We start from the raw sequence: 12,411 nt of genomic DNA, 5'->3' as shown, positions 1-12,411 counted from the left end.
TCATATTCAATTTTTATTTAGAATTTGAAATTGATTTGAGTTGATACAAGCATATATAGACAATTAAGCCTCTCAAAGGAGAAAAGAGAGGAGGTAACAAGGGTAGGGCAGACCAACTAGCAAGCTTTTATTTGAACGGTGTTAGCGCACGTGTGATTTACATCGACTCTCTCTCTCTCTCTCTCTCTCTCTCTCTCTCTCTCTCTCTCTCTCTCTCTCTCTCTCTCTCTCTCTCTCTCTCTCTCTCTCTCTCTCTCTCTCTCTTTCTCTCATCATCTAGCATTTCCTTTTCCGTGGAGGGGTTTGATGTCTTACATAAGCTAGCGAAAATGATAAAAAAAAACATGAAATTTTCTTTAAATCGTGTGCGGATGTTGTATTCAATTATCTGTTTTCAGTATATAAATTTCGGGGGGGGGGGGGGGGGGGGGGAGATAGTCCTAATTTAATTTGTCAGTTATTCTGTCCCCACATCGTTCTCTCTTCGTTTCCAGGCTTGTTTTGACTTGGCTCGGCAAATTAATTTCAAACTTTCTGTGTAACTCCATACCGATGCACTATAGATAAATTATAAGAAGTTTTACTTTTGATAAACAGGTATAGATAGATAGATAGATAGATAGATAGATAGATAGATAGATAGATAGATAGATAGATAGATATATATATACGTACTTGATTAAATTTGACTCTTATAATCGGATTTAATGTTCCAATAAATATAGGGTAGGAAAGAGTAGACGGGACTTTTTTGCGCATATCATACTGTACCATTCATTCAACTCAGGTATTAGACTCATCGATTTCGACTTTAATTTTTTTATCCACTGGTTTTAAAGCTATTAATTTTTGAAAATATTTAGAATTTATGGCCTGATTATTTATAAATTAGAACTGCGTTGGTGCATCTATTTACCCAAATGGGCCAAAATATAACAAAATGAATCTAAAAAATTTGACAAAATTAGTTTTAAACGACTCATTTTTCAATTCTAATCGGGTATGTCCTTTAGAAAAACCTTGAACCACACAAATGTTTAGCAAATAAAACGACAATTGTTTCATCTTTTTATGGGGAGGGGGTGGTGCCGGTAAAAGACATGTATTATTTGTGGCAGTTGGGCTATACTCTCATTTGTTATATATAATAAGTAATACTACATATTGATATAAAATGAAAGTTTCCAATTACACTGTACATAACTTCTATTATGCATGTTGACCCGCGCGATAGTTTAAAACAGTTTTCAAAGCATTTAATGTAATTCAACCAATCATTTTTGGAAATAATTTTTCTGGATCCCCGCCTGATACGTCCGCCTCCATGTACATTAGAATTACATGTACGTTGACTATATGTAAACATTAACTTAATCGGCTCTGTTATGTGAGGATAACATTTTTTATCAATGTATTTGCAGGGTAGGTAACAAATAAAAACCTATTTGTTCGTTTCCGCACTGGTTATTTGAGATTATTTCCCGCCATCTTCTATGCATTCCCCACACCACACACAGTTTCTTTATTTGGTGTTGTGTGTATGGCGACAAATTGGTAAATAGCACCTCTCGCCCCTTGTAGCTTCACCCTTATTACATTTTATCTGGCTAAGTGTAATTTAGTAGTATTTTAAATACACACATCTTTGTTTGCAGTGCTTATTTACATCCGTTGAGATTTACTTACAAAAAAAGTAAACATTTGTATGACTTATATGTAATTATTGTCAATTGTTAGGGGGGGGGGGGGTAGTAGGAAACTACAGAGAAACTTAACTTGGCTGTGAAACATATGCTTTTATTCTTTCTTGTTGATATATCAATGAATGAATTATAACAAAAAACATGTACAACAATTAATTTTGAAATATTCATGCACAATCAAATTTTTAAAACGTTTTACTGTTCTCTGCAAAAGAAATCGGCAATGTGAACAAATTGGCACCCTACCATCCCTACCTTTAATTGTAGAGAGTAGGTATCCTTCTATATTGAAAACAATTCCTAAAGTAAGACTCATAATAAGTTGTTTACTGAGGAAAATGAAAAATAAATTGTATTTATTAATAATTCCGTATGATGTGATGATATCTCAATGATTTGTTTATAATCATAGTACTAGTGTATCCCTTAATTACATCTTTAGAGAGTTACTTACATACAAAGTAAACTTTTGTATGATTTACATGCAATTATTGTCAATTTTCGTGCGTGGGGGGGGGGGGGGTCGGAAACTATACAAAAACACTCAACTTGGGTGTGATACATATGCTGTCTTTACCTTCTTTTTTTTTCTTGTTGATATATCAATGAATGAATTATAACAAACTATAACAATAGATTTTGAAAAATTCTGCACAATCAAATTTTTAAAATTTTACTGTTCTCTGCACAAGAAATCGGCAATATGAACAAATTGGCACTTATTATCCCTACCTTTAATTGTACAGAATATGTATCCTTCTATATTGAAAACAATGCCAAAAGTAAGACTCATAATAAGTTGTTTACTCAAGAAAAGGGGAAAAAATTGTATTAATTGATAATTCCGTATGATATGATAATATTTCAATGCTTAGTTTATAATCATAGTACTAGTGTATGCCTGTATACATAAAAAACGATAAGTAATGCTTATATTATTGGTAAAACCTGGACTGATTATTTATATCTAGATTAAAACATATTTTAGTTAATAATCTTCATGCGCGAAGGGGCTCTATAAAGGAGGGGGTCAGGGGATCTGGACTTTTCTCGGGAAAATTGAAGCTTATTTAATTTACATAGTAAAATTATTGAAAATTGGCCTAGGACCCCCCCCCCCCCCACCCCCCGCACCGAAAAAAAATTGTCTCCGCTTATGAAGCTCTCTACCATAACCGCATTTTTACACAAAAAGGGTGAATAAAGCCGGGGTTTAAACAATTGGTGGTGAAATACCCCAGGGTTCAAACGCATCAGGTGGAAATGCACCAGGGCAAACAAAATCACTTAGATCTGCGAAACACACTGCATTATTACCAGTCTACTTGAATATTCTGTGTAAAAATAAATACAAACAATTATTTAGTTAGCTAGGGAGAAGTGAACATAGCATTCATTTGTATCTATATGATCTTTATTTAGAACAGTTTGATGTCGCTAAGATAAGTGTTTTCAGATCCTTGATTTGATTGGTTAATTAGATATTGAATCTCGAATTACGAATATTGAATCTCGTATTTCGAATCTCGCATTTTGAATCTCGTATCTCGAATGATCCTTCTCGGCTTTCGTATGTAGACGATAACTGCAAACAAGTTAACTTCCATTACTGACGACATAAAGTCGTCGCAAGTTACTGTATCTTTTGGGTATTTTAAAAATGTTCGTAAAAAACGATATTTATGTATCTACTATATTAAAAGGTTGATGTTTTTAAAAACTAAAATCAATTTAACCGGTTAAGATGTAATAAAATTCATTAAAAATGAAAGGGAAAATTGACTTTACGTTTATGACGTCGTGAAGGACATATAATATTATGTCTCTCTCGCAGCCAGCGGTAAAAGGACATATATTTCCCTGCCGCAGTCAGAGGGTTAAAGCCAATTTGGAATAAAATATTGGTTCATTCTAAGGAAAATAAATAAACTCCTTGAGACAAATTGACAGATAAATATAACACAGCTATGGGAGAGAAAGTTTGATTTCATTTCAAATTTGAGCAAGAAAATGACAAGTTTTTTTTTGCAAAGAACTTTCATTATCTTGCACAACAGTTATTTTAACAAGTAGCTATAAAAAGTCAACAGAAACATGAACAGTTAGGTGATTACCCAAAACATTTAGAAAGGTAACGCAATTTAAAAAAGAAAGTCATTATAAAGCAGGGTTTATTTGTATTGATGATAGCTTATCCTAAGGTTATATATAACACAAATGACACATGTTTAAAAATGTACCTGTTTTGGAATCTTCCGTTCAGTTAGCGTGGTCATTCAGTTTAACAAACTTGAATCCTCATTACTCAATAAAACTTTTAGCAAAGCTTGGTTAAAATTAGCCCAATGGTTCAAGAGAAGAAGTCAAAAGTGTAAAAAGTTTACAGATGGACAGACAGACAAACAGACAGACACAATGAATCCGAACAAGAAAAGCTCACTTAAGTTTTCAGCTCAGGTGAGCTTAAACTGAAAATAACATCGAAGAACTATATGAACTGATGATTCTCGAATAATTGTGAGCAAATAAGACACCGAGTTGTATAAAGCCGTTTTAAAATACAGGTTTAAAGGCACAAGAGATTAAGTGTATGTATAAGGTATTTTGATAAACTGTGCATGCTTCAACCTGGCGTCTTGTTTTGGATGTCTACGTGCTCTAATATAAAAACATGCAGTTTTTAAAACGGGTAACACGAACGCCATTTCGTCATACAAAACGAACCTGTACATGTTGATAAATAAAATGTTGATTCCTAGCTAATATGTTGGTTATGACTTTCATTAAAGAAATATAAAAGACACTAAAATTGTCAACTTATTTTTGTTGCCTTCTAACGTCTATCGCTGAAAGGATCCACTGCTCACCAATAAACTCACGCGAGGGGCGTAGCTACACTGTAAGCATGTGCTTGCAAATTTTGTCTGAATCTTAATTTTATTAAAAATAGTTACTTTTCATTGCAAATCTCAAATTGCGTTTGGGCCGATACTTTTCATGAAAGATAACGAATTTGTGCCACAAGCGCTTGTTTCTGTATTGTAATTCACTACAGTTCACTACAGTATGATTATATGACACAAGGCATCTAAGTTCAATTTTCGAATACCGTTGTTTCCCCACCTTCTGTCAATTGCAACAATTTTCGCTTTTAGATGCAAAAAGTAAACAAATAATGAACACAAAATTGAAAAGCTACTTTATGTACTATTTAACAGATATAATTTTTTATTCAAACATCGTAATATTTAAGCTTTACCCAAATATCATTAAATACTCATACCTAATCTTACACGAATGTTCGTTGGCGATCACTGTTTAAACGCTACTTATTCAGATGAAGGTAAATAAAGGCAGTCAAGACCTTGATAATATTGTAGAAATTTGGCTGAATTTCCGTTGAAAGTAAATTTGAAAACAAATCACGGAAGGGACAATTTACGTAATTCGGAGTTAGATACCTTTTGTTCTGATATACTATGCAGTGGCTTCAAGATAGATCAATACACGATTTAGTACGAATTAACAATGTTGCATACCCTCATTTCATTAAAATTCACCCGGGCTTTCCATTCTTATCAAATAGAAAAAAAAATCAAAAGCAGAGTTTGCTCTAAACATTTTATACGTTTGCATTAAATGGCAACTGTAAATTACGATTTTTTTTGTATTGCGTAAAAACTTATTGTACAAATATAATGCATAAAATGTTGCTCGCAAAATACTGCAACTACGTAGTCACTAAAATCTTTAGCCCCACCCGCAGATTGCTCTTTGACTTTTCGAGAAAAACAAAAAAAAGTCCGTTAATTTTTCGGTGAATAATAATGGCCTAACAATAAATATAAAAAACGTCAGTCAGCATTCGACCTAGCGGAAGATTGTATTTACTGACAAGGTCGTTGTATCAACTTACGAAATGATGACTTCAATTGATACTGTTGATAACCCTGTTTAATCAACTTGTTAGTCAGTAGCTTGCCTCGTTATAGAAACTAATCATATGTAGAGCATGTCATTGCGTATCGAATCAGCTGAGAGACAAACACTATATGCAGGTGATGAAGATATATTGCTACATAAATAAGGAAATTGACGATAAAAAATTGAGGTCATTACGTTTATCATAAAGTTTTGTTGTTAGGTTGCCTTTAATGTGTTTTTCTAGTAAATCATCTGAATATGAAAGAGATAAATCGGACTCTGAAGTATCCTTTCATTCAAGTTCAGTGGGATACATGTATATCGAGTCGACGTAAGAATGAAATAACTGTTGTTAATTGATATAGTCAATATACCTAAATGTCGAGTTGAAGGCCAAAGCTAGAGATTTCCTTTTTGTACGTACACGTTTTTGAAAAATTCTGCTTTACGTGAACATAGAAATAGGTCTGTTAACAATGGAGAGCAATTGGTACCCTTCGGAACTCCAACAGATTTTTGGAAGACCTGATTGGAAGAGCTGATTTAAAAAAAAAAACTTTATAGGTTTTGTCAATCAGAAACGCAAGTACATTTTTATACGTCTGTACGCAAACCGATGGTTTGTAATAAAATAGTTTTGTAGATGACCAATGACAAAATTAACAATGTTGTATCCAGCTTTATCAGCAGGGACTATTAAAACTGATCATGTAATCTATTAAGTTTATTTTCATTTCTAAATTATTAAATATAGAAAAATACATGTAGCTGGTTTTCATACAGCGCTCTAATCGCTAAATGCAAGATTTTAACATGCATCGAACACTTTTTATCCATTCTAAACAAAGTGCCAATGTCTTCTTTTTCATGTTTGGACAATCGTTTGGCGTGTTCTATTATATTATTAATAATATGTATAAAATTATAATGCCAGTTGAAACATAGAGATTTCCTTAATTTTGGACATTTAAGAATAAGTGAAGGTCACCATTATTTACTATCTTTACGTCACAAGAAATGATGTGTCCTGCAGGACAAAAGTTTTAGAGTGAAAAAGAACAGGAACACGTTTAAGGATGACTGTTCAGATGCTCGATGTGATGGCATACGGGATTTTTTTTTGTAATTAAACAGTTTCGAAGCAATGATCCATGTATAATTGTAAGAAATAAAAGTAGTAGTCTTCAACTTAAAATATGTTAAACACCAGACTAGACTTCATTGTGTTGAAAAGAATCTTAATATGTACTGCGTCAATTCCTTTGATGGCATATTGAATTTTAAAGAACAAACGTGATTTTTTAATAAAACTAAATAAAAACTAAACTAAATAAATAAAATTTTATTTATTAAAAATTTAATTCTGCAAATTAATTAAATATTTTTACAGAGTAAATTTTATTTTTCCTATTTAGGTTAGGCACTCATGTACGGTATTTAATTTGACAAAAAATTATAGGAAATGACAGTAAGGTTAGTTTATATCTGTTGGTGTTCTGTGTGTTGTTTTAAAGTTGCTTTGTTTGTATTTTCTTCGACTTTTTGTTCAAAGCTTTCGGTTTTATGTAGACAAAAGAGAAAATAACAAAGAACCAAAACCAAATAATTAGAAAAAAATGTCACTGCTAATAGTGATCCTAATTTAATTAGAGTTTGTTTTCTGTAAGTACAATAACAATACTATGCTGATATATCAAAGTTATAAAATACTGCCACTGTAATTGAAAACAAAATCTGCTTCTGGGAGGTTGCTGCCCCAAAGACCTCCTGCTCACAAGTATTTTGTTCCTAGCTAGGCAACTGCACTCGGTTATTAAATGATACGGTTGAAATTGATATCAATGAGACATGTTTAGATTACAGTACTTGATAGAAACATTTTTAAAAAGTTTTGTGTTATTGATATTTTATACCTAGCTTATTTTAAGGAGAGGTTGCATGTTAACAAAAATGTAACAAAGCAATATAATTCACACGGTATTTTTTCATTAAGTTTTAAAAAAGCATTTTCTATTTTTATAGTTTAAATGTTTATAAGTGTTACGTTACATTTGAACTAAAAAAATGTAAACTAGTTTCATGGGTGTTGCTTTGTATCGCGTAAAAATAAAAGAACCTCCAGTATGTTTCACCTTATATGGTATATAGAAGGATATATCGCTAGATGGAAAAAATTACATGTTTTATTTTTTGAGATTGAATTGTGATATTTGTTCATTAGATTTCGTCACCGTATATTTCAATAAATTGTAAACTTTACAAGCGATTTTTCGACACAAAATGGAAGCACAAAAATTGATAATGACATCGGTTAAATTTATTTGATGGCTGTTGTTATGTCTACATGCATTGTCGATTGTTTACCCATATCAAACAGTTCTGAGAATAATTTTTGTAATAACTTGATAAAAAAGTAAATACACTCACTTCTTTTTTTGATGAAGTAAAAAAGCAGCACACATAGAAAAAATGCAAGAATAGATACTCCCAAACTGATTGAAAGTGTCGCAACGTTGAATTCATTCTCTTTTTGTGGAGGTTGACTGCATTTGGATTAAATAAATTAAATAATATTAAACATGCTCTGTAATTTTTTGTAGAATCTTTTTTATTTACTTTCAAAAACTCGAGAAACTACCAGACATTTTATCAATATTGGATGGTTTACCTATGAACTAGTAGTTTCTTATAAAATCATCTTTATCAATAAAAATTTATTTATTATCTAATTAAGTTACTATATAAAAAGTCAAACTAAGGAACATAACGTAGCATGAATAAGAATGGTCGATTCAAATTTATTCAACGTTTATTTTGATCGTTGATGATTTTTTTTAAATTGAAATCAAGCGTTACAAACTAGCGAATTACATAATATAATTAAAAACAAGTTAAACATTATCAACGTAATTAATGCTTCGCATTACTTAGGAATAATATTAAGATCGAGAAAGAAAATAATATTTAAGAATTTTATTAGCTATACATTCATTTAGTTTTTTCATCAAAATAATGTTATTATGAACTAGACGTTGTTGTTGTTACGTAATATAATTATGATATCAAAATAAGAATTCAATTCATTATTTACATTATTATCCATCTTACCTTTTACAAAATGGTTCGGCAACGAAACAACCCCTTTCAACATGGATACAGCTTGGATCTGTAAAAACAAATGCTGCTAAATTTTCTCATTTTTTTGGTGTGAGATGTTTGTAACCATTATTTGTTTAAAAATCACAGAATTATATATACCCCAATAGTTTTCTTCTATAAATCCGGCCATAAAAAAAATAAATGATAATAAAGGTTATAAGAGGAGTTCTGGGAACCATACTTTTTTTGCCAAAAAAACGTAATTTTTTGTTGCCCACTGATCCCCTTAATAAAAAAAATTCTGGAACCTGATCACACTTCAATATGACACCCCCAATCCTATTCTAGAAGATCATTTGGCTACTGCAAAAAGAAATTGACGTTTTTGAAACCAGTTTTTTTTGTTAAAAAACGTCATTTTTTAGCAAATAATTGACCCACAGGGCGAAAAACAATCTTAAAGCAAGTCCTTAAAGGTGGCTTTAAGGTGGCATAAAGGTGGCTTAAAGGAGATACAATCTTTAAGCCACCTTTAAGTCACCTTTAAGCTGAACTTATAGGTCCTTTAAGCTGAGCTTATAGGTCCTTAATGTCCAAACTTCTTTAAGTCACCTTTAAGCCATCTTTAAGCTACCTTTTAGCATCTTTAAGTGGCATTTACGCTCCCTTTAAGTTGTCTTTAAACCATCTTTAAGTTCCCTTTAAGTCAAGTTTGATCAAACTGAACAATAAAAACATGTATTAAATGCAAAAGCTCTTTTATAGGGAGGGGAGGGGTTGATCCGAGTGATGATATAATTTCCAAGGAAGGGGGGGGGGTGTTCCAGGCGGTTTTATTTTCCGTGCCATTAAACACATATCGCTATCAACACCGCTCCGATGGACACAGATTGTCGTTATAAAATTCATTATAATTTTTTTTTTTGGTTTCAAAACTATTCAAAATTGTTGTAGGGGTGAGCGCAGTCTCTGTATCTTAATTTGTGCATGGAATTATATTTAAGTATGTTAGTTTCCTATTATAAATTAATCGGTGAAATCTCTCTCTCTCTCTCTCTCTCTCTCTCTCTCTCTCTCTCTCTCTCTCTCTCCTCTCTCTCTCTCTCTCTTCGTTCATCCGGTTATTAAACAAAATAAAGATACTGAACCAAAACTGCATGATTTAATTTAATAATCGGTTTAAGGTATGTATTTTTTCAATTTTAATTATTTCTAGGTCTAATTCTAGATCTGCTAGATACATGTTAAAGATGAAAATACTCTCAACTGCCTTTGTTATATCGGGCAGGATATTACTGCTTTGTTTGTCTAGACATAGTTTTGTTCGTTTGTGTATATCTAATTAGAGTCTATTGTATGTCCAACTTAAGAAAACCCCTGGAACTAACACAGAATATACAAGATATACACAACAGGTGTGTCGTGTGCCCAGGTGCAAGTCAGTGTTTCTTAGTATGTACGTGTATACGATAATTCTAGTGAATAAAAGTTTATTTACATTTGTAATTCATTTTCAAAGAATTATTTCCCAACTCTGGGTTTTAAAAATGTTACGTCTACAAATTAAAGATACATGTATGTAAGAGTAAAATCTAGAGGTTAATTAATTCCTGTACCGGTGATCATAAATAGGGGTTAATTGTTTAAATATATGTATAAGAGTAAATATGTCACATACCCGGCCTGGTACATCATACAATTGTATGTACAAGTATATGTATACATCATTTGCAATTGCCACATGCAGTAAATACGTCACCCGTAATTGGTAATATTGTTTGTTATAGAATTGATAGTCTAAAAATCATGTATACAAGTAAATGTTTAAAGAGGCATGGTCACGATTTTGGTCAAATTTTATTTTTCTGTTTTTATTATTTGCAATGCTTTAGGAATGCATTTCTAATGATCAAATGAAATATGGGTGCCAGTCGTTGAGTTTTAAGCAAGATACATGGCTTACAATTCTCCGTCATGTAAACAAGGCTCGTGCCCTGTTTTTGTTTACATAGGTTCAATATACCGGTAAAAAATCTTATTAAAGCTGGTTTGTCTATCTTATTATTCATTTTAAGCATAAATAAACCGGTCCTAACGATAAACACATTCATTTTAGGTCTAAAATTGGAATTTTCACTTCAACATTCAAAATGTAAACAAACGTTTTGTTTACATAGCAAGGAATTGTAAGCTCTGTAACTTGCTTATAACTCATCAAATGACACTCAAATTTTGGTTGCCTATTAAAAATGCCTTACTGAAGCAATGTAAACATTAAAATCGAAAAAATAATTTTTGACCAAAATCGTGACCATGCCCCTTTAAACATACTGGAACGGCGCCGTGATCATGAAAACCGGGAAAATTGCGTAGAACTAATAACCCTAATAGTTTCAATGCATTTAATAAAAGAAATGATTTCATCTTCTTCCTTGCATTTCATTTAGCTGTGAATTAGATGAACGTTTATCTACTCGGTTTAAATTTATTTACTATATAAGTCTAACGGTTTCCATTATGGTATAATATATTTTTTTTCACTGAAGACCATGTTCCGTATTTCATTCTAAATATATGCATGCATGTAACTTATAAGTTAGATATGATTGATTGTTACAATTTGAATGGAAGTCAAAATCTTTTCAAGTAAAAAATACACATTAAATACATTGATTCAATATCCACTGATATATAGGATATAAAAACCTCCCTAAATATGTAAGTAGCCGTGGCGCAGAGGAAGCGAGGTGATGCTGGTAAACGCAGGGTCCCGGGTTCAATCCTCGTCTTCGGCGTTTTGATTATTTTTTTTTAAATTTTATTTTCTAGAACAAAAACCGTTTTTAATACCTTTTCTATCATTATCATATAGTTAATATATTTTGTCGGTAAATTAAGCACAATATTGAATTAAAAGATTTTTTGATGGCTTAAAGGTGGCTTAAAGGTGGCTTAAAGAAGTTTGGACATTAAGGACCTATAAGTTGTCCTTAAAGGTGGCTTAAAGATAGTCTTTAAGCTGCCTTTAAGCCATCTTTATGCTTTCTTTAAGCCATCTTTAAGCAACACATATAGCTTAAAGGTGGCTTAAACATCGTCTTTAAGCTACCTTTAAGCATCTTTAAGCTATCTTTAAGGAGAACTTAAAGATGGTCATTCATCCTGTTAATATTAAACTAAACATATACCTGTCATTGAAAAAATAAATATTTTATTTAAATATCTTGTTATCTTTTTTAAAGGCACTTGGTCACGATTTGACATAAAAATTTACAAATTTTATTTTTCCAATTTAAATGTTTATACTGATAGATAAAGAAGTTTTTCATTCTATGTCAAAATTTGAAAGTCAAATATCAAGTTAAAAGCAATATACATAGTTCATAATTCTTTGTTTTGTAAACAAAGCTCAATTATTGTCATTGTTTACATATGTTTTGTATTGGTGTAAGTTTCAACCAAATGTATTTTTCTTGTGTTGATACTAGTATTTATGAAGATATCAAGTCAGAATTGATTTGTACATGTCATTTTGTCTAAGAGATGGTAAATCTCTACATTACACATTTTGTAAACAACTATAAGACTCGAGCTTTGTTTACATAACAACCAATTCTTACCTCTGTATCGCGCTTGTACATTGACTTTAACATTCAATATTTTGGTCAATCATTTAAAATGCACC

General features: G+C 31.5%; 1 protein-coding gene across 2 annotated transcripts in view; it reads right to left on the bottom strand.

Moving 5' to 3' along the window:
• Window positions 1–12,411, bottom strand: part of LOC105334969 (ankyrin repeat domain-containing protein 17) — a 776,771-nt gene that overhangs the window by 280,493 nt on the left and 483,867 nt on the right. Inside the window, exons 3-4 of one of the 2 annotated variants that reach the window (XM_066069667.1) lie at window positions 8,736–8,793; window positions 8,055–8,170 (exon numbers count right to left, since the gene is read on the bottom strand). The exons of the other annotated variant lie outside the window; for it this stretch is intronic. Coding sequence (XP_065925739.1) covers window positions 8,055–8,170; window positions 8,736–8,793 — 174 coding nt within the window. The remainder of the gene's footprint in view (window positions 1–8,054; window positions 8,171–8,735; window positions 8,794–12,411) is intronic. 2 annotated transcript variants of the gene reach the window in all.

This window comes from Magallana gigas, chromosome 8 (genome assembly GCF_963853765.1).
Source record: "Magallana gigas chromosome 8, xbMagGiga1.1, whole genome shotgun sequence".
NCBI lineage: Eukaryota > Metazoa > Mollusca > Bivalvia > Ostreida > Ostreidae > Magallana > Magallana gigas.
This window is presented reverse-complemented; position numbering and strand designations above follow the sequence as displayed.